The sequence below is a fragment of the Oculina patagonica genome, chromosome 1 (genome assembly GCF_052425735.1).
Source record: "Oculina patagonica isolate OP01 chromosome 1, crgOcupat, whole genome shotgun sequence".
Taxonomy (NCBI): domain Eukaryota; kingdom Metazoa; phylum Cnidaria; class Anthozoa; order Scleractinia; family Oculinidae; genus Oculina; species Oculina patagonica.
The window spans coordinates 20,263,659-20,287,375 of record NC_135758.1 but is presented as its reverse complement, the minus strand read 5'-3'; the positions used below and the strand labels follow the sequence as shown (position 1 = coordinate 20,287,375).

The 23,717-nt window shown below is 39.8% G+C and overlaps 1 protein-coding gene across 1 annotated transcript in view; it reads left to right on the top strand.

The window, feature by feature from the left end:
• Positions 1–23,717, top strand: part of LOC144645438 (uncharacterized) — a 52,212-nt gene that overhangs the window by 13,702 nt on the left and 14,793 nt on the right. The window contains exon 3 of the mRNA XM_078505020.1: positions 11,594–23,662. Coding sequence (XP_078361146.1) covers positions 11,594–23,662 — 12,069 coding nt within the window. The remainder of the gene's footprint in view (positions 1–11,593; positions 23,663–23,717) is intronic.

Here is a 23,717-nt window from a genome sequence, read left to right as displayed (position 1 = left end):
AATACCTAAATGACAGATTTTCATACCCTTTCGTATAGCTAACTTGTGAAATCCCTACCCTTTTATATACCTGAAGCCTGAAAAAGGTACACCTTTCGGGCGGAGCCTCCGGGCTGTATATGTTAAAGGGAGTATCCCATGGATTACTTGTGGAGTTCCACAGGGGTCTATGTTTGGTCCATTACTATTTTTAATCTATATAAATGACCTAAACAACTCAACACTAATCTCTTTTGCTCAGGAAAAAATATGCAAGAACTTAAGTGTAATACTCCATAATTTTCGAGCTTTTTTAAAAGTTCGCGGACACCGTACCTCACCGATTTCGCTGATATTTGGCATGCAGTCTTGTTTTAGGGTCCTGACTACCAAATGGATATTAAAAAGTTTCAATTCTTTTTATTTTGGAAAATATCGAGAAGGCCGATTTGAAGCGTCCGTGACGGCCCGCCAACATGGCGGATCGAAGGTGTTCTTGTTACTTCGACACTGAACCTGCCGTCACAGTTTCTCGATCATACTTGGTATAGTTATAAAGAACTATCTTTCTTCTTTCTATATATCAAAATAGACTCGACAAATATTGAGTTTACATGATCAACGGCCAAGAAGTTCGAAGGTATGTTAACGATGTTTTGAACAGTCTCAAATTTACTACAAAATGAAAGGCTTATAACTCCACTGTTATCTCGATTTAGAACTAGCCATTTACCATGAACAAAGCTTGTTCATTGGTGAATTGATTCAATTAATAAAAAAATTGGGGAAATGTAACCGTTAAGAATAAAAAATTATGGAACCTCTAGTAAATTGGCCATTTCAGCGCCATTTCAGCGGATCAGCCCATTTAACAGCAAATAATCGGGAGAAACATGAAAGGGTTACAGTCGTTTATAATAAGCAGTTTTCAGGTATTCTTTGCTTATCTTAAACAAATACATGATCTTTGCCAAAGATATGGCGATTTTTGAGCGTACGATCGTTTCTCCAAATTTTTATGTCGGCAACTTTATTTTATTTGTTGTCGAGATTATACGCTGTTGTTATTCAAGTATTCGTTTCACAAGAACTTCTGTTGCTCGCATTTCCCAAATCACTGTTTAAGAAATTGCCCATTCCGTAACAGGGTCATTCTTACTTTTTCTTTAAAAATTACTAGGAAAGCAAGAATGTCATAGAACGGTTTTATACTAGTGAAAATACCTGTCAGACATAAGTTCAACTGTTTGTGTTATCTGGCTGTTTTCACAAATATGCAAATTAAGGATTTCTTAAAGTGCCTATCTTTAACTATTTCACGCTTTAAGATTCCTCAAAATCTTTTCGCCTACCTTTTGGCCAAACGAAGTTTTGTGTCTCCAGGCAGAATGCTCGTTATCAGCAATGAAAGTCGAAGAGATACAGAAGCTCGAGTAAAATTCTAACTGCTGTGAAATGAACATCGTTTGAGCTTGACGTGTATTTATAGATTGCGCTCGAGCTCCGTTAATTAAGTTTATTCATTTGGCGATCAGATAAAAATCAATGAATGATCAGAGTTATTAAAGTCCATTTCTAAGCACGAGAGACACGGAAGTTCATTTCAGAAGCATTTATGCATAGAAATACCGGTTTATTTTTGAGCAGTAAATCTGCATTTATAATAGCTGGGAGTTTGGGGTGTTTTTTGGTGTTGTTTTTTTTTTTTTTTGAGGGGGCTCGGGGGGGGGGGAGGGGGTGTGGAATTGGTGCCTTCGTATCCTCTTTTGTTCTTTTACACAGTGGCCTGAATTTGGAACAGTTCGGGGAATGGATTATCAATTACTCTTCGTTATGCCATGTCACCCCTTAATGTGGGAGCGCCGCGCCTCAATTCACGATAAAAAATTTATGGCCGCCCGGTCCATTTATGTAGTTCTCCGCCAGGTCTCTCAATAGGCAGGTTACGAGCCTAGTGGCCCATCAGGCCGGAGCTCATACCGGTTTCCGCAACGTGAAGCGACAACGAGTATTTTTTACTCCACCCGGATGGGATGCTATTCCATCGCAGGGTTACCTCCCTTCCCGAAAAGCTAAAGATTGACTGGTAATCATTTTTACACCTGGGTAAGGAAAGGGACTCTGGGAGTTGAGAGGCTTTCCAAAGAACTTAACGCATTGTCCCCCAAAAGCTCTATCCAGGACTGTTTGGTCCAGAGTCCAGCGCAGTGACCATTATTAGGCCATCACGCTCCCCAACCGTGTAAGAAAGTGCAAAAATCTGCTTGTATAAGCCCTGGGATTGTACAGTTTGGTACGAAATGTGGGCTTTTAAATGTGGTAGGTCTTATATCCGCGGTTGGGGTGCGGTGGCTTAAAGCGAAATTAAAAAACTTCTTGTTTTCTGAAAAAACGTTTTTATAAACTGATTTGAATTACATTAATGAATTAAAGGGACAGTGTCACCAAGATTTAATAAAATTTAAAACTCTCAAGACGGTAACCTGGTAGGAAAAAAGTGGCCTTAAACTTTGACAGTTGACTTGGAAGAAATATATGGGCCTTGTATTGGGAGGGCTTATGAGATAAAAGGATAAAAAGGGGAATTTCACAGAATCTGCTCAACAGCGTACTCTCGAGCAGCTTTCATTTATCTGCCCACTGTCTTTTTCTCTCTCCAGGTTTTAGTAAGGCCAGACCGCTATGAGTGGATTTACAATTCATATTAACACTTTTTTGAGATTTTTAAATCCCGGTTCGAGCTTTGGGAGGATATTGCGTTGAGTTCTTCGGAAAGCCTCTGTACTATCATACCGTATTTACTCGAATAAGCGCCGCCCCCGAATAAGCACCGCATTTCGGACAAAAAAGTTAATAAGCGCCGCCTCCGGCGCCGCAGTCCCGATGCGGCGCTTATTCAAGGAAATCTGTTTAACTAGAAACAGAACTACAAAGCAACTCTAAAACAAACTTGGACAATTCTTTCCATCAAAAGTGACGTTCTGCACTTCAAAGTGCTTGTTTCACCGCTCAGTTTTTCTATTGAACATTCTTCAGTACAATCTTCAGCAAGAGACGACTTTTGGCAATCAGGGGACCCTATTTTAATAAATGTAAAGGATTAGATTCTTTGTGGCGTCAAACTTTTTAATAAGCGCCGCCCTCAAATAAGGGCCGCCCTCGAATAAGCGCCGCACTGGAGGCGTAAAAAATTTAATAAGCGCCGCGGCGCTTATTCGAGTAATTACGGTAGTCCCTTTCTTCACCTAGGTCGGCGATAAGGACATACGTGATGTAAGTCATGACGCATCACGAGAGGTGTCCTTATGGAGAGGTTCGACTTTAATAAAAAAAAAAAGTCCGAGATAACAAAAACAGCCAAGTTCTCACCTGCTTTTTTTTTGTAAAAATCTGGACGAAAAACATTTGTATCTTTTAACTTGCCCTAAAAAGAATTGATTCGAAATTCATTTCAAATCAATGAGGAAAATGTGTTAGCTTCACTGTTATTATGTTGTTCTTGCCGCGAGTAAGCCACGCCGTCTTCGAACACGATAATTACTGATGACACAAACGTAAAGTCATGTTCATTTCAAAATCAGCTCGCATTATGCTTATTAACAGATGACCTCTTTTGTTCAACATTCAGACCACTGTGTCAGAGATCTAAAGAGGATTCGGAGGCACCACTTCCACCCCCCTCCCCCCGCCTTCCTACAACAACACCAAAAAAAACCCCAAACTCCCAGCTATTATAAATGCAGATTTACCGCTAGAAGCCGAGTACTTTTTAACCGCGTCAGTCAATAATAAACCGGTATTTCTATGCATAAATGCTTGTGAAACAAACTTCCGTGTCTCTCGTGCTTAGAAATGGACTTTAATAACTCTGATCATTCATTGATTTTTATCTGATCGCCAAATGAATAAACTTAATTAACACATTTAAAAGCCCACATTTCGTACCAAACTGTACAACCCCAGGGCTTATACAAGCAGATTTTTGCACTTTCTTACACGGTTGGGGAGCGTGATGGCCTAATAATGGTCACTGCGCTGGACTCTGGACCAAACAGTCCTGGATAGAGCTTTTGGGGGACAATGCGTTAAGTTCTTTGGAAAGCCTCTCAACTCCCAGAGTCCCTTTCCTTACCCAGGTGTAAAAATGATTACCAGTCAATCTTTAGCTTTTCGGGAAGGAAGGTAACCCTGCGATGGAATAGCATCCCATCCGGGTGGAGTAAAAAATACTCGTTGTCGCTTCACGTTGCGGAAACCGGTATGAGCTCCGGCCTGATGGGCCACTAGGCTCGTAACCTGCCTATTGAGAGACCTGGCGGAGAACTACATAAATGGACCGGGCGGCCATAAATTTTTTATCGTGAATTGAGGCGCGGCGCTCCCACATTAAGTGGTGACATGGCATAACGAAGAGTACCGTATTTACACGAATAAGCGCCGCCCCCGAATAACCGCCGCCCTCGAATAAGCGCCGCATTTGGGACAAAAAAAGTTAATAAGCGCCGCCCCCGAATAAGGCCGCAGTCCCGATGCGGCGCTTATTTGACGAATTTCGTTAAACTTAAAACGGCACTCAAAGCAACTCTAAAACAAGCTTTAACATTTCTTTGCATCAAAAGCGATGTTTTGCAGTTATGAGTAATTGTTTTATCGCTCTCCCATTAGTTTTTCTATTTAACACTCTTACAATACGTAGTTCTGTAGATGTTGTGAAGGCCGCAAACTTTTTCACGACAGCTAGTGCCACTTCTGTCTCAGCAAAAGACAAATACTGACGATCACAAGACGCTCTTTTCAATAAATGTAAAAGATAAAATTTTTCTATAGCGTCCAAATTTTAAATAAGCGCCGCCCTCGAATAGGCGCCGCACTTGAGGCGCGAAAAATTTAGTAAGCGCCGCGGCGCTTATTCGAGTAAATACGGTAATTGATAATCCATTCCCCGAACTGTTCCAAATTCAGGCCACTGTGTAAAAGAACAAAAGAAGATACGAAGGCACCAATTCCACACCCCCCTCCCCCCCTCCCCCCCCCTAAAAAAAACAACACCAAAAAACACCCCAAACTCCCAGCTATTATAAATGCAGATTTACTGCTCAAAAATAAACCGGTATTTCTATGCATAAATGCTTCTGAAATGAACTTCCGTGTCTCTCGTGCTTAGAAATGGACTTAAATAACTCTGATCATTCATTGATTTTTATCTGATCGCCAAATGAATAAACTTAATTAACGGAGCTCGAGCGCAATTTATAAATACACGTCAAGCTCAAACGATGTTCATTTCACAGCAGTTAGAATTTTACTCGAGCTTCTGTATCTCTTCGACTTTCATTGCTGATAACGAGCATTCTGCCTGGAGACACAAAACTTCGTTTGGCCAAAAGGTAGGCGAAAAGATTTTGAGGAATCTTAAAGCGTGAAGTAGTTAAAGATAGGCACTTTAAGAAATCCTTAATTTGCATATTTGTGAAAACAGCCAGATAACACAGACAGTTGAAGTTATGTCTGACAGGTATTTTCACTAGTATAAAACCGTTCTATGACATTCTTGCTTTCCTAGTAATTTTTAAAGAAAAAGTAAGAATGACCCTGTTACGGAATGGGCAATTTCTTAAACAGTGATTTGGGAAATGCGAGCAACAGAAGTTCTTGTGAAACGAATACTTGAATAACAACAGCGTATATAATCTCGACAACAAATAAAATAAAGTTGCCGACATAAAAATTTGGAGAAACGATCGTACGCTCAAAAATCGCCATATCTTTGGCAAAGATCATGTATTTGTTTAAGATAAGCAAAGAATACCCGAAAACTGCTTATAATAAACGACTGTAACCCTTTCATGTTTCTCCCGATTATTTGCTGTTAAATGAGCAATCTGTAAATACACGTCAAGCTTAAACGATGTTCATTTCACAGCAGTTAGAATTTTACTCGAGCTTCTGTATCTCTTCGACTTTCATTGCTGATAACGAGCATTCTGCCTGGAGACACAAAACTTCGTTTGGCCAAAAGGTAGGCGAAAAGATTTAGAGGAATCTTTAAGCGTGAAATAGTTAAAGATAGGCACTTTAAGAATTCCTTAATTTTGCATATTTGTGAAAACAGCCAGATAACACGAACAGTTGAAGTTATGTCTGACAGGTATTTTCACTAGTATAAAACCGTTCTATGACATTCTTGCTTTCCTGGTAATTTTTAAAGAAAAAGTAAGGATGACCCTGTTACGGAATGGGCAATTTCTTAAACAGTGATTTGGGAAATGCGAGCAACAGAAGTTCTTGTGAAACGAATATTGAATAACAACAGCGTATAATCTCGACAACAAATAAAATAAAATAAAGTTGCCGACATAAAAATTTGGAGAAACGATCGTACGCTCAAAAATCGCCATATCTTTGGCAAAGATCATGTATTTGTTTAAGATAAGCAAAGAATACCTGAAAACTGCTTATTATAAACGACTGTAACCCTTTCATGTTTCTCCTGATTATTTGCTGTTAAATGAGCTGATCCGCTGAAATGGCGCTGAAATGGCCAATTTACTAGAGGTTCCATAATTTTTTATTCTTAACAGTTACATTTCCCCAATTTTTTTATTAATGGAATCAATTCACCTATGAACAAGCTTTGTTCATGGTAAATGGCTAGTTCTAAATCGAGATAACAGTGGAGTTATTAGCCTTTTATTTTGTAGTAAATTTGAGACTGTTCAAAACATCGTTAACATACCTTCGAACTTCTTGGCCGTTGATCATCCAAACTCAACATTTGCCGAATCTATTTTGATATATAGAAAGAAGAAAGATAGTTCTTTATAACTATACCAAGTATGATCGAGAAACTGTGACGGCAGGTTCAGTGTCGAAGTAACAAGAACACCTTCGATCCGCCATGTTGGCGAGCCGTCACGAACGCTTCAAATCGGCCTTCTCGATATTTTCCAAAATAAAAAGAATTGAAACTTTTTAATATCCATTTGGTAGTTAGGACCCTAAAACAAGACTGCATGCCAAATATCAGCGAAATCGGTGAGGTACGGTGTCCGGCCAAAGTTCGAATCTTATAGACTATGACAATTAAATCTGCAGTAAATGCAGAGTTAGCTCGAGTCCAGGAATGGTGAACACTGAATCAACTGACTCTGAATATTAAAAGATCAAATTTTATTAACTTTCAAATCACACAAAAAACAGTTGATTAGACAATGCAAATGAACCTTAGATTAAGCGGTAATGAATTGTAGAGAATTACAGAAAGCAAATTTCTAGGAATTCTAATTGATCAACACCTGAGATGGAGGAACCATCACCAAAAAGATTATAAGAACTACAGGTTTGCTTTGTGGAATTCGTTTTTACGTAAACCAAACTCATTTGTAAATGTTATACAACAGTTTGATTTATTTTCATTATGAAAATATTGTTTGTGCCAATGACTACCCCACAAGGCTTGACAAGTTGTATAAATTACAAAAGAAAGTGTTGAGAATTGTAACTTTTTCAGCATGCACAGCACCATCACTTCCGCTCTTTACTCAGTTGAATCTATATATACCGGCGGCATACCAAATTAATGTTCTGTTTAGAAAATTCGCAAGTTCATGAATATAATACTAGAAACTCAAAGCAACTTCATAAAACTTATAACAGGACAAATTACAGAAAATATTTGACAAGAAACAAAACAATTGACTTTTGGAATAGCTAGAATACCTTTGCTCATCAAACACTCAGCATCTTTGACAATATTAAAAAAGAAACTGAAACAGTATATTTTATCCTTAACAGCGATAGCTCAGTAAAAATAAAAAATAATAAATTAGGTACTTAATTACCGTAGAGTGATATTAATATTGTACATGTATAAAATCTTACTATTGTAATCTTGCTACCTGACTGATACATTGCATGTATAGTTGTTATAATATACATTCTAATGTACTTAAATCACCGACTTCATGGGAAATAAACATTCATTCATTCATTCATTGATTCATTGATTCATTTATTAATCAAAAGGCCCTTTATGCCATGCATAATCGTGAACTGGAGGGTGAAATTGGTGAAAGTGAAATGGCTGTTAAAGAAAATTTAACATATTTTAAAAAGTAAACATACATGTAGACTACATGTATTCAGTATAAAAAATACATATTTTTTTCCTCCTTGGACCTTAATTCATCCACTACCAAACCGATCCAGGCAGTTAAAAATTAATTTCTTCTTTGCTAAAAATTTAAACCGCTTTAATTTGTTGAAAGTTGTGTTATATTTTAAAGCCATTGAAAAAAATTTCAAACACAATATGTGGCAGTCTATAATCTGTACATTTCTAATCTTTAATGAAAATCGATTTCATGGTTGTTTTGCATACAGTGATAACAGGGTGTCCTTGACACCCATCATAGAGCTTTTCTGTGTTCTTTTGTTCTAGATCTTAACGCTCGCAATTGATGTTTGTCTGATATAGACTGTCTCACAGTCTTTACAATTAATTTAATAAACAAGTCCAGGCAACAGATCTTGATTAAAATTGTCTTAAGGTTTATTTGAGAGTAGAAACCAATGACCGTTATGGGTTTTATAGGCAGATTTGACGTCAAATTTCAATCATGAGTGTCATTGACATATTATCTATACCACCACTTAAAAAGGTGGGTGTGATTTAATGCATAAATGTTATTGAAAATTTGCTAAGAATGCACTAACAGGACTTGTTAAGTTATCTGGTTGTAACTTGGTTTTGATTGTACTTCAAACAACAACACACATGGAAAGTTCCTCAATATTCAACAACAACTAACTGCCTAGCCACCAGGCCAGTTATAAGCACATGGGCTGAAAACGAATATGATTGGTCTATGAGGTAGCATGACCTATTGTTATACTCTTTCCTTTGTAAAGAAAATGAACAAGACTAATTCTAAGCATATGTGCAAACTGTTCTGTAGGTTCCTTGTATCTTAGTCAGCAGAATTCCAACAAACAGCTTTATAAGATAAGTACTGTAGCCATTAAGGTTTGAGGAGAGATGGGTGTGTTAAATTTTTTTAGGAGAACCTTGGGCGTGAATGAGTATTATGGAAGAATTGTCAGGCACTATAGTTTTTTTTGCATGCATGCAATTTCCTTTGCTCTTCATTTGTCCTTGAGTGGTAATGTTTCTGTGTGAGCGAACCGTCACAAAGCTGTCTTTGCTTGGCTTGTAAGCGCTCCTATTGGTGGAAAATTTTCAAAGTCAACAATAGGGTAGAACAATATAGCTAGAATGTTTACATAACAATTAAACACGATTAAATGCAACTGGAACTCGTCTTGAGGGAATGACTGTTTTATTGCAGTTACATTCGGATCAGTCTCAAGACTGACTTTGCCCTTCATACACCTCAGTTCCACTTCAAACATTTCTGGGTAAACCATTATTTCTCTCTTCTTAGTAAGGACTATTGGATATGCTTCCTGTTTGGGGGTGTCATCCTCAGTGCTAAGGATATTCTCACTCTGCATGATCAAAAGCTTCATTTCTTGGGCTATTTTCAATCCAAGCAGTGGGGCGAAGTCGCCATTTACAACTGTGAAATGGACCATTTACCTCCCCAGGTTCTTTGTGTTTATAATGGTAATCTTTGATGTTCCAGATTTTGTAGATGTTTCAGTTGTTTTAGAATACATCTTCAATGTGTGCTTAGTCTTCCTTTGGTTTGATCTCTCTAGGAAAAGCTTGATGGGTAGCATATGTTGCAAGATGCGCCAGAGTCGTTAAGCATTTTGACAAGCTTATATCCCCGATATGCATTTTATCCAGGACTTTTAAACTTAAAAGTTTGATATCCCTGTGCTGACATTAATTACTTCCTCTTGAGAGAGTGAGACAACCAAGATTCATCGTAACTTTCTACCAGTTCACACTGCAGCTCATTGACTGATTTTCTTCTCGACCACGTTTTTTTTACCAGCAAGGTTTCTTTCCCGCAGCAGACGTAGATGCAAAATGGTATTCTTTCTTGCAGTGGTTACAGACTTTAACAAATGCAGCTGAAGACACTTTACTCTTGCTTTCTCGTGACTTTGGCCACAAAAACCTCACTCGTGTAGAAAGGGAGGCTTGTCGGGTTATTTTAGCATTTTTGTCACTTTGTTCACCTCAAGAGGTTGAACTTTGCCCTGTCATGGCTTCCTGAGTTGAGTCAAAGTGGCTTCCGCACTTCTACAAATATCTAGGCATTTATCAAGGGTTAAAGCCCCAGTATTTGAAATAATTTCTTCCTCATGCTGTTGTCTTGGACTCCACAGACAATTCTATCTCTGATTAATTCATCCTTCAACGCTCCGAAGTTTTCGGCCAATGATCTCAAAGTGGATGTATAGTTTCGATGGTTTCTTCTTCTTGTTGATTCCTGTTGTTAGATGGATAACGTTCGTAAATGATGTTCAATTTTCCAAGGCAGTATGACTCCCATAACTTGACGAATTTCGCCATGTTCTTCTTTCTTCAGGGTTTTGCAAAGGAAGACCATTGTGAATCGATAGCGCGTAATTTCGGGCTGATGCAAGTGATATACATGTACCCGGTCAAAATATCTAATGTGATTTACGATCCACTGAAACAGATGTAAACTTTTATTCATTTTAGAAAATGATATAAATTCTATAGAGTGGACAAATGGAGCATACATGCAGTACGAAGCATGCTGTATGATTATACAAATATTCATCTCTTTAAATGTACAAAAGAAGTACTTTGGTCATTCTTAGTGCAGTTTTTGTTTCAAGTCTGATGGGCTAATTTAAATAGGGAAAGGAGAGTGGCAGTAAGGCTGCAAAAGAGAGAATTAAAAGTATTTTTGTAATCACTCTAGATCTGTGTAAAGTGAATATTAATAATATTAATAATAATAATAGTAATAATGATAATGATAAAAATAATAAGGTTTTTTAGCACATTTAGAGTCAATGCGCTTACATGTCTTCAATAAGAATAAAAATGACTGGTTATAACAGTAATAATTAAATAAAACCTGTAACAATATTGATATCAGTAATAATTAAATAAATGAAATAATTAACCAAAATAAAAATGAAACCAATGTAATGTTGCTCAACTCAAAAGTAAAATTTCCAAAAGAAGAAAAGTCAACAGCTTGTCACTCAATGCATTTCAGCTTCTAATGATGTCATCTGTTAAAATTTTAGGTACCATTTGAGTAAGCCTACTTGCACTCATATAAAGTAGAAATATAACTATATTATTATGGTGTAAGTGCTAGAAAGCAATGTTGCTTGTAAATTCCTCTGGACTACTGGCTCTAGACAGTATATAGGAAATTAGACCACGCAGGGTACAAAGGAAATCTTACCAGTTGGGTCAAAGATTTATTTAGTATTCTTGGTGGTCTAATTTCCTATTTCCTTTCTAGAAGTCCAGGTATAAATCTGTGGAAGTACCCGTTTATAAGAGTTTTTTTTTTTCGTTTGGTGATTGATTAATCATCATGCTGAGTCCAACAGATGACATTAATCGGGTCGTTAGTTCTACATCAACCAAAGAAAAACAGCAACGAAAAAACAAGCAAATCTTTATATAAGATGTAATCGCTTCTCAAAATAGGCATTGCTGGTGCCTTTCAAGTCAACCTGCGTGAGGCCCACATATCTAAAAAATATGAAGTACAAGAGCATGATGATTCTGGTATCTTTCAAACCAAGTACACTGTTGTGTCCGCCAATGATACACACGCTCATCTTCACCGAACCTGGACAAACTTCGACTACCACCAATTTGCAGACGGCACTCCAGCAAAAGGCGAACATAAGGTACAGTCTCAGCACAGTGTTCATGTTCATGTGAAAAATGGAAAAGTGGATAAAGTCCATCGTAAAACGAGCGCATTCCTTAGACCTGCCAATGGACATCCAAGAGCAGAGAATTTCAAAGACTTTGCAAAGCAGGACATAGAAATGTCAGCCAGTGGATACAGTAAACTGATGTTAAGATCGTGTTCTGATCCTGAACATCAGCGTTCAAAGCGCTCTACCACCGAGAAAGAGCATTTGAAGACTATGAAATTTCTTACCAGAGACAGTTTGCTGTTTGGTGACACTGACAAAATAAAATGGTCGGAGGTAGGTGGGGAAAAGAAGAAAGCACGACCTCTGCATGAAGTCCTGCGCTGTTTTGTTGACAAAAGCATACAAGAACGGGAAATTGGTTATTGCACAAATGAACTTCACCACATGGTTCGCAATAATAACAGTGTATTTAGAGCGGTCAAAAAATTGGTTCAAAATCGAAATCACCAAAACCTAACCTCTTGGGGCGTTTGTGCAGCTGCACTAGCTGCGCATGCCGGATATGAAGCTCAAAATGTTCTAGCACATGCCGTCAGGAGAGATAACCCGAGGCCTCTCACCAGTGAAGAATACGAGACTTTGCTAATATCAATCTTCTACTTGCCAGACGGACCACTTCACTCTAGTCTCTTTAATGCCCTTTTTGAACTGATGTTTCGAGATGAAAAAGGAGAGGATGTTACAACCACAGCGATGTTGGTCTTAGCTGGGCTTACAGAGAGAGCGAAGAGAGCAGGATACAATGACACTTTAAGCGATAGCGTCGCTGAGATGATTCATCACAGATACAGAAACAGGTCAAGCCTCTATCATCCCGACAGTGAGGAATATGAGTCACACCTAAGAGACCATGTCTGGGCGTTTGGAAATCTTGGTCATCATTCCGGACTTCCAGTCATTCTCGAACATATCGACCACGATAACTCTGATATTCGGTCAGCTGTAATTTCAGCCATGCGGAAACTGTCTCCAAAGCAGACAGACCAACATCTGATGAGAGCCTTGTACCGGGATGAACACAGTGAAGTGAAGGCGGCAGTTGTCAATGTTTTTATAGATCGCCACCAGAATTTAACTGAATCCGTTGTTCAAGGCTTGGAGCATGCGCTGGAGTACGCCGACAAGGATGAGACCTTGGATTCGTCAATACAAGAGTTTCTAGAAAACCATGGTGACCATAGCAGTGCCGTTAATTTGCGTAAAAAGCGTAGTATGATCCATCGGCGCAAGCGTGCCCTGATTCCACAGCTCCGCCCTCGAGAGTATGTGATCGGCCAATCAAAACGCTGGGATATGGCCGTTGGGGGTGAATGGTTAGGAGCTGAAACTGCCATTCAGTTTATGAATAGACTTCAGCTACGCGTTGGAATTTTTGGCGGCAAGTTTGAAGTAAATCTTGATAATTTTGCAATAATACGAGCGCACATTCTTAAGGTCCCGTTTGAAATAGCAAAGGGCAAGGCTGCGTTTAAGGCCTCAGCAAGTTTTAAGAACGACTTTCCGAAGGATCTTATTCATATTATTGCAGATGCTGGAGATGAACTTCTTAGGAACTTCGACAGTATCACAAGCGTAATTACTAAGGAAATAGAGAAATTCCGAACAAAGCTCGCGGGGTATGTTCCATTAAACATCGACAAGTTCACAGACTTTGTAAATAACATAAATGAGTTTCTTCAAGACCTCACTCTTCCTTTGAAGGCAATAAAAGGTACCGGCAAAATCATCAGCTTTTCTAAAGATATGGGTGACCATGTCAAAAGATGGAAAATACTGAAAGATAGAATCGTAAACATACAGCTTAATCTAGCAAGGCTTACTGGTTTTGAAACACTGTTCAAGAACTTTCTTGGAACTCTTGATAGAATACTTGGAATCATCGATGGTGTAAGTAAGTACCTGCCAAACAATATGCCTGCCGGTTTCAATATTAAAAGCCTTCTTCAGATTCTAAGGAAGGTCCCCGTCAGTCAGCAGACCAACAAGACCAAGGAATATTTCGAGACATTAGGAACATCTGTACCTGATGGATTTCGCCGACAATTTCCATTCAAGTTTTCTATTCATATGTCCCTCTCTCTTGACGAGTTTCAGAAGGTCGTTTTAAGGTTGCAGCGTTTCAGTAGCAGTTTGTTGGACATTTTCTTTTTGCTAGACTCGTTAGAAGGAACAGAGTTTCCAAAATTAAGGCTGCCTTCTCTGAAGATACATTCTCCAACGTTTCAAGGAAGTGGATTTAATTTTGGCCTTCGTTTTGACTGGAAAGCAACCTTAAAGTACGATCTTAAATTAAAATCCCTTGATTTTCAGGAATTCATTGACCTTTTTGAGGATATGGGAAATTTTTTCGGTCTGTTTACAGGTCATAATTTTGATCTCGAAGAATTCTTTCGCGAAATCTTGCCTGGGGGAAAATTTGGCTTGCAAAGACATTTTCCCCGGTTGTTCAACCAAGTAAACCATGAAAGCCATGGAAATTCATCTGACTCTTCTGGCTTGCTACAAGCTTTCCTCTCTGCAATGGTTAATGTACTTGATTTCCATGTTTCAAATGTATCTGCTATCAGTCACATGACGGACTTCTTTCAAGAGCTTGGACCAGAAGTGACACAGTTCGCAAAACGATATGTTCAGAAAACTTGTAGAATCCATGAAACAGCCTTAAACTACTCCCACGAATTTGAAGACTTTACCGCAAACATTGAAAAAGATGGAATCTTCCTTCTCTGGTCCATTCAGAACACAACTCAAAAGGTGTTGTTGGAATTTCTCAATTTTACAATTATACTGGACACTTTGACCGACGAGATCGAACGTAATTTCACAGCCTCTACAAAAGACTTTATTTCAGACACTCTACAAGGACTTACTGGCAACTTAAGGGATATCCAAACATTAGCAAGTGGAGTCGTGGATCTTCTGAATGGAACTTCATCAAAATTGAGTGGAGCATGTACTAAAGCAGCAGCATTTTCCGCTGGTGTCATAGACGAAGTGCAAAATGAAGCCCGTCTAGCACTAAATGAGCTATCCTCTGTGATTGGACCTGTGGCAACAAGCATTAAGACTGCCGGGACAAACTTGAAGTCTGCAGTCACTAAAGTCGAAATATGGTACGAAGAAAATCTGGCAGCTCGTGTAGGAAAAATTTCCCATGTTTCTCAGATCGTGACAGATTTTCTTTCAGTTCTAAACACGAAGAAAGGATTTCTTAACACCGTTCGCGACATAGCTTTTCGTCTCAATGTAATACTTAAGCACCTGAGAAATCTTCCAGCCTATGCCAACAAAGTAAGGAAAACCGTAGACGAAGTCATCCATTTTGCAAATACAGCTGATAATTATCAAGATGAAATTGAAAAGCTTGACATTAGGGAACACTTTGGAATTGATTTTGACCAACGATTACTAAGCATCTGTGATAAATTCAATGCCACCTCTGCCGAGATGATTAACAAAGTCTGGAGCATTGACGTTGTTAAAGAAGTCAACAATTACTTTAGAGAAGAAGTCAACATGTTCGTTGATACAACCATACCGAAATTCAAGAATATAAAGGATTCCGTACACACAATAAAAGGAGCACTTCGTGAAGTCAGTTCTATGGTTAGTGAAGTGATGGTAGTTCTACAAGATCTTCAGCCTTTTACCAGGCTTTTCTCACCTATACTAGAAAATGCGAAAAAGCTTCCAGATTGTCGGGAGATGAAGCAAATATTTTATGATAGCACAGACCCCTGTGTCCGCAAAGCTCTATCAGTTGGTGCATTCGGTATAAACCAGTATAAAGACTTAAAGAACGAAATAGAAGTCCTTAACTCCTTGGTACCGAAAATGTGGAAGAACTTCAGGTTACAGAAGTGTGTGAGAGGTGGTATGTGTATTTCCAAAGCGTTTATTGAACAAGGGAAGGTCATTAAGGACAAAGTGAGTATTGTCAAGGACAAGCTGGTCAAATCCAGTGAGTATGCCGATGTGCTTAAGGATTGCGAAAAAGGTGTTAACAACATGACAGAAGTGGTTGATGTCCTAAAGGAACTTACGGAGCAAGTCCAGAACATTTCTTACAAACGCGAGATTCAAAGGGTGAAGACCATTTTGCAGAAGATCACAGGACGAACGCCTGACCAAGAAAACATTTGGAAGGGAAGTGGGATTCGGAAGAGGTCTATAGAGTACTCAAAATATCGCCTTGAAAGAACTGCCGATTATTTACAAAAAGCCCAGGAAGTTGAAAACCAAATTCAAAATTTTCAGGAAAATACTTTTCAGGCATTGCGTGGCATTTACGAGGACCATGTACTTAAACACATTAACGGACTTGAGAGCACACTGTCCAAGTTAAAAATGTCTTACCAGTTGTGGCAAAAGATGAAAGATGTTAACATTTTTCTGACGGCTTTGGACACCAGTACTACAAGTGCGCTGGGATTTGCTGATAAGTTCCAAGGCGTGCTTGATTTGTTTTCTGATCCAACTCTCAACCTTCTTGCTGGTACTAAAGAGCTCAGTGTTGTGTTGAAACCCCACCTTGACAAGTATGCCTCAGAAATGATCATCGCTGTTGGCAAAGTCAACGGTTTGTTAAACGATGTGGCCGATTTTTTAAACCAAATTCAGACAAGGCAGAGAGGCTTAGACCCAAGGGCTTACAAACCTTGGCAAGATATACCTTACTGCTCTGAAGAAGTGTGCTTGCGATCTATAAGAAGGTCATCACCGCTATATCTGTCAACCATTTTTACTTGGAAATTTCCCCATTTGGATGATCTCTCTTCAATGCAAAAGAGTGGACGTTGGCTGACACCAGGTCTGTTTGATGATTACAAAGTGGAAGGAGTTGCTCAACTCTCTGGGAATGAAATCATTCTTGGAATGCATGGTGTGGCAAGTAATGAAGACAAAGCATCACTTCTTGTTGTTACCAACTTTGATAGAGGCGTCAAAAAAATTGTTCAGCTATCGAAATCAGGCACTCCTTTGTCTGTAAAAATTGGTGGTATTACGGTAGCCAAAGAATATATCTGGATCAGCGATGGTTATAAAAATGAAATTCTTTCAGTAAGAGTATCCCACATTACGTCAACTTTCTCTTCGCCTAAACCTTCCCAAGTTGTTATCTCTAAGACCGTATCTGTCGAAGGTACAGCTGGATCTGTCTCTTATGATGAACAAAGCAATATCCTGTGGGTAACAGATGGAAACAAAGGGAAGGCACATGGTTATAAGCTGTTATCAAATGGCGATCTGTCTGCTGCTGGCATAGCCCCGGACAGAGTAATTCACATTGGAAAGAATGCTCAAGGGATGACCATTGTAAGACAGTTCGGCAAGGAGTATGCATGTATCTCAAGGTGTGCATTGATTGCTGGGTTTCAATGCAAGCTCGAATTTCATCACTTGAACGGCGACGACAAAACGGGAGAAAATACCCTAGCAAGAGTAGTTCGAACTCCCTCCGGCTTAGAATCTGTCACTAGAGTCGATAATGAAGTCATTGCAGTGGGGTTCTCGAGTGGTACTTTTGCTGAAAAAGACAATGTAGAACTTGTTGGCGGTGATTTTGAAGACAGGTACTTTAAATTAAGGCTGCCAATCCTTGACACTACCTTCGGAATAAACGAGAACTGTTTCTACTTTAGATTAATGTCCAACTACATAATACGACCGCGAAGGGTCTTTCCCATTGGAGATATGATTTGTGGAACAAAACGCAAGCGAAGCATCTCTCAAGAGCTCCTGGAAACAGATGTCTACCACGAGAAACTTGAAGACATTCATAAAAACAGCAAAAGAGTACGAAGAAGTGTTACGGACCAAGGGTCTTGTATCAGTTTTTTTGAAGGATCTTTATTTCATCGTTCTCAAACCTTCTTTGAGTATTCGACTGTTATTCCTGTTCTTGGAATACCTGTTAGACTTTTCGCAGGGGCTGGTGGTCATTTTAGTGTTGGCTACCATGGCCAGTTTTGTTTAAAAACCAAAGCCTTTAGACTGGGTGTTATACCTGGGGCATGGATTTCCGTATATGCTGGTGCAAGCGTACCTCTTTTGATTATTGAAGTTGGCGTTACCATTGAAGCGAGGCTGCTTGAGACGTACCTTGTTCCAGAACTACTAATAAACATTGACAGGTGGCCATTAAAAGCATGTATCCAACTGAAAATTCGCATGACCCCTCTTAGCATCAGAGTCTATCTTTGGTTCAAGGTTATTACTATTAAAATCAAAGTATGGTTCATTGGCATTAGCATAAAGATATCATATAGCAATGAAAAAATCATTTGGGAGTGGTGGTGGCGGGAAAAAGCAATAGAAAGAAACCTTTTTACCACCTGCAAGGCAGATAAAGACAGAACTCCGCCTGAAGTGGGGAAGTGCACTGCACAACAGGTGGCAGACACCAAATACTTTGTACAGTGGAATGGATTTAAGGAAGATAAGAGAATTATGGCTTACCAAGTCAGGATAGGATCTATAAAGGGCTCTGGTGATGACTACTCTTCTTGGGTGGGTACATCGCAAAGCCAGGTTGTCAAAGGCCTACCAATCATGCACGGTAGAAATGTATTTGTCAGTGTCCTGGCAACAAACGATGGAGGGATGGACAGTCCCTTGGCTTATTGCCCGTTGTTCCAGGCAAGACGAAACGGACCACGAATACGTTATGTTTATGATGGTGTAGTGAAAGAAAAAGACGCTGACTATCAATCCGATACTTTTTCTTTAGGAATGAACTTTGCATTTAAAAGCGATTTCAATGAGATTGTTAATCTGAAATGGGGCGTTTCCTCAAACTCGATCTGTACATTTGATGAATCAGAAGCAAATGTGGTTCCTTTGGCATCTCTTGGAGATTCTTACTCCATCCAAGTATCTGGCTTAGATTTGGAACATGGAAAAACGTACTTCACTCGTTTGTATGCTATGGATAAGTTTGGATTAAAGGCAGTTATGTGCAGCGATGGTATCTTAATTGACACAACTCAGCCTATACCAACACATTTTCAAGACGGTGCTGGTGAAGATGACGCTAACTTCCTTCCATCACTAAGACGCGTTCGTGGAAAGTTTGATCCCTTTATTGATCCCGAGAGTCCTATCATCAAGTATGAATGGAAGATTGTGCAGAATATATCTGGTGAAGATGTCACAGCTTTTGTCAGCATACCTCTCACCCAACAGACACCTCTTATGGATGGTCTTTCTCTTGAAGCAGGCTCTCCTTACAGACTTGTACTCCGTGGAACTAACGCAGCAGGGCATCAGGCAGTCATTGAGACAAATGGGTTTATACCTGACAGTACCCCACCAGTTTGCAAAGGACAGGTGATTGACGTGACCAATGAGACAGACACATCAGATGTAGATTTTGTTAGAGAGTTGAACAGCATTCAAGCAAAGTGGAAATGCTTTGATCGTGAAAGTGGCATTCGTTTACAGCTCTTGAGTGTTGGAACGTACCCTGGTGGTGATGACATAAGAGCATTTGAAGAACTCAGCTTACTGTCACATTCCACAGCAGAAGGTTCGATGTCTTATGTACAATTTCCTAACATTACAATTTTCGCAAAAGTCAGATATCACATTACTATCAAGATTATCAATGGAGCGGGCCTAAAGAAAACAATATTTTCAGATGGCATTTTGATAGACATGACACCACCGACGGTTGCTCCACAGTACATCAAAGACGGCGTAGGAAGAAAGGACAAGAACTTTACTAGTGAGCGCTTTACTTTTAGTGCGCATTGGAAACAAGCGTTCGCTGATGCAGAAAGTGGGCTGGCAGAATATCGTGTGGGGCTTGGTACTAAACCTGGACTAGCTGACATTAAAGCGTTCAGTTCAGTGGGCTCGGAGACTAATGTGACAATAACAGGAATCCTCCTTCAAAGTGGTCAACGTTACTTCGCGACTGTGGTTGGTTGTAATAGAGTTGGAATGTGTGTCACTGCAAGTAGTAATGGTGCTATTGTAGATTTTGTTCCTCCGCATGCTGGAAAAGTTGTCACTGGTTTAAAAGGTCCTCCTGTATTTTATCAGTGGATGACTAAGTCAGTGTGGGCGAGATGGAATTGGTGTTTGGTTGATGAGAAGAGGGTATCTCTAATTCTTAATAACAGCCAATGTAGCAATGACAGCTTCTACGATGTTCACAGTGGCATTGATATGTTTGGTATTTCTGTGGTGTCCCAAAGTACTGATCAGCTCCTTGCGCCATTTAAGTTAGCTGGACGCCAAAGATACACTGGTCGTAATATAAATCTTCCAGATGGTGTTTACTCAGTAGCGATCGAAGCCAGTGACAAAGCAGGTATTGCTGCCCGTGGTCTTTCAAACACATTTATTGTCGACAGTAGTCCCCCATTAATAATTCTCGTTCAGCATGGTCATTTTGGTGAAACACTAGCATCGATTAATACATCAGTTGTAACTTTTCAGTCATACTTTGTGGTTGAGGATGATCTTTCTCAAGTTAAAGCTTACAAAGTCGGTGTAGGAAGTTATTCTGGTGCTGATGATATCGTCAAATTTCAGTTCTTTTCGTTACCTTTGCCTACATCATCACTGCGAGCTAACTGGACTTCACACAAACCAACATTTGTAACGAATAACCGACGTTATTTCATCACCCTATTGGCTATAAACAGTGCTGGCCTCTTTACCATTAAATCCTCTGCTCCTCTCCTCTCTGACTTTGAAGCACCTCAAAATGGAGTGGTATTGGATGGATGGGGCTTACAGGATGCTGTGTATCAGAGCCTTACCTCTCTCTACCGTGCTCATTGGTATGGGTTCACTGATTTCACAGGAATCGAGAAAGTTTACCTCGGATTGTCCAGCAAATCTAATTCAATGGTCTGTGATGTAAAAAAGGAAGAAATTGTCTCAAATAACAATAACTTTCATGTTTTATCCGGACTAGCTTTGATATCAGGGCAGAAATATTACGCATGCCTTAAGTTGGTGGATAGAGCTGGTAATTCAAAACTCTTTCAGTCCAATGGTGTAGTCATAGACACAAGTCCTCCTCGTCCAGGTTATGTTATTGATGGGAGACCAGGCGAGGAGATAGACATACAAATGGATAGGTCAGTTCTTAGAGCTTCATGGGGTAACTTTACAGAACGTGAAACGAAGCTTGTGTCATATCATCTGGCATTTGGTTCTTTTCCTGGTGGCCAAGATGTCCAAGAATTGACAGACGTAGGGATGACAAACATGGCTGCAAGTTCTAGATTAAAAGTGTCAGAACTAACAACTGGTCAACGTTACTATGCATCAGTGATTGCCTACAATGCACTCGGAATGCCCAGCTCCATGGTTGCATCTGATGGCGTTCTAGTGGATTTCACTCCTCCAATTTTCTCACAACCAGTTCGTGATGGTGATGATCTCAGTAAAGACCTTCGCTACGTACTTGAGAGGTCATTAAAAGCATCATGGAAGTGCGAGGATCACGAGTCAGGTCTTGCCACCATTGAAATCGCCTTTGGTCTTCAGCCGGGTGAAGCAGACACAATGAATTTCACGAGCTTGCCCGTGTCCCAAACGACGTTTGTGACCCATCTTAATCTTCAGACAGGTTATCGCTACTTTGCTAGTGTCCGATGCACAAACAAGGTTGGCCAAACAACTATTTCCCTATCAGCTGGTATTGTGTATGATAATACCCCACCTAGTCCAGTGTATGTGCGTGATGGCGACTATCAAGACATAAAGAAGACACTTTCTATTACATTTAAGTTTGTTGACGCAGAAAGTGGCATTGAGGCGTACAAAGTCCAAGTTTGGGGTGGAGGGTCATATAAAAGGTCAGTGGAGATTTATGGTTCCTTCAGTTTTGATGGTAATTTTACCAGGGCAACTTTGGCGCTGTCAAAAGAACTTGATAGTGGAAAAACATATTATGTAAATGTGACAGCAGTGAACGGCGTGGGTTTGGAAGCTACCAAACAGTCAGATGGATTTGTTGTTGACACAACTCCTCCAATATGCTCCAAGGTCTGGGATGGCAAAGACAACTATCAAGACGACACTGAATATGCTCCGAGCTCAAACAGATTTGTTATTTCCTGGGTGTGCTATGATACGGAATCCCCAATAGTTCGTTATCGCTTTTCAGTCAAAGAAGTGGAAACAAATAAGTACACTATTCCATTTTACACTTCGAAAACGCGTGTTAACTCATCTGGGTCAGCGATAATTACAGGAGGAGGTCGAACAACAACGAAGTTTGAGGAAGGTCACAGTTATGCAAGTGGAATTGAGATTGTCAATGCTGTTGGCTTGACAACTGTTAGCTGGACAAATGGGGTTATAATTGACAGCACACCTCCAGTAGTGTCCAATCTAAGGCTTGTATTTAATCCACAAGGTGATTCCTTAATCGCTGAATGGTTAGTGAGTGACAAAGAAAGTGGCCTGAAGTCTGTATCTTGGGGACTTGGAACAACTCCAGAAGCAAATGACATCAAAAGTTTCGCCGAAGTTTCTCCCTCGATAACTAATATTTCAATATCAAGTGTTTCGTTTCAGCAGGGGCGTAGCTGTTTTTTAAATATATTAGCTGTTAATAATGGTGGCTTATTAAGTAAATCCTCCTCAAGCGCCATTATTATTGACCGCTCAGCACCAAACCCCGGAATTGTAGCTGCCCATCATGCCTTCCCGCGCAATTATGATGAAAGCAAAAACAAAGTGCCAAATTCGTCTTTTGCTGTAAGTTGGACAGGATTTACAGATTCGGAAAGTGGCATCAAAAAGACCAGCTGGGCCGTTGGAACAGACTGCCAAACACTCAAACAAGGTGGCGGCGATTTATACACTGAGATAATCGCTGATAACTCTGTTGGTGGAGTCATCATAGGAAATCAAACCCTTGTGGAAAACAAAACATATTGTGTTTGTATTCGAGTTGCAAATGGTGCTGGACTTCATAGAACAGATTGCTCACCTGGAATGCTTGTAATATTGGGAAAACTATCTGCTGGTGTGGTAAGCGACGGACCAGTTACGTCAGCAAATGACATTGACTTCCAGCTTGATGACAGAGCAATTTGGGCACACTGGAGTGGCTTCAAGGATCCTGTGTTTGGTATCTCAAGTTATGATTGGTGCATCGGAGACAAGCCACCCAATCCATTTGGATCAGAATCGTGTGCCTGGCCATTCATGGAAGTACATCATTTAAAAACAAAAGCTAGTCGATTTCACAACCTGACACTTACGCATGGCAAGAAATATTACGTTTCAGTCAAGGCTGAAAACACAAGGGGTGATACTGTAGTGTCGTCCTCGGATGGTGTCGTTATCGACCGAACTCCTCCTATTGCAAAATCAATCCAAATCTCACCGTCATCGGGAAAAGACACTTTGTTCTTAACATCACCTTCTGCACCTGTAGTTACCTGGTCAATTGATGATCCTGAAAGCGGAATAAGCCACTTTTTCGTTAGCGTTGGCAGCATTCCATTTCAGAGTGACCTCATAGCTACTCAACGTGTTGACAGTCTTAGCCGTTCCCTTGATTTAGATCAAGTGAATTTTACGCTTTATCAGGGATCGATGTTTTATGTGACAGTCACTGGTGTCAACATGCTTGGTCTGGAAACCGTTATCACATCACAACAAGTAGTAGTGGACTGGACATCACCAGGATCTGGTGAAATTGTGGATGGTAACAACACCAATCAGATGACTGAAGTGTTTATCCACACTGATTACCAAAGAGATAATGGAATGTGGTTTGCCCACTGGAGTGGAATTCATGATTCTGAAAGCGATGTTGTAGAATATCACTGGTGTATTGGAACAGCTCCAGGTAAGGAATAATTTGCCTGTTTTTTTTTGCTCTTTTTACAATACAAAATGTACTT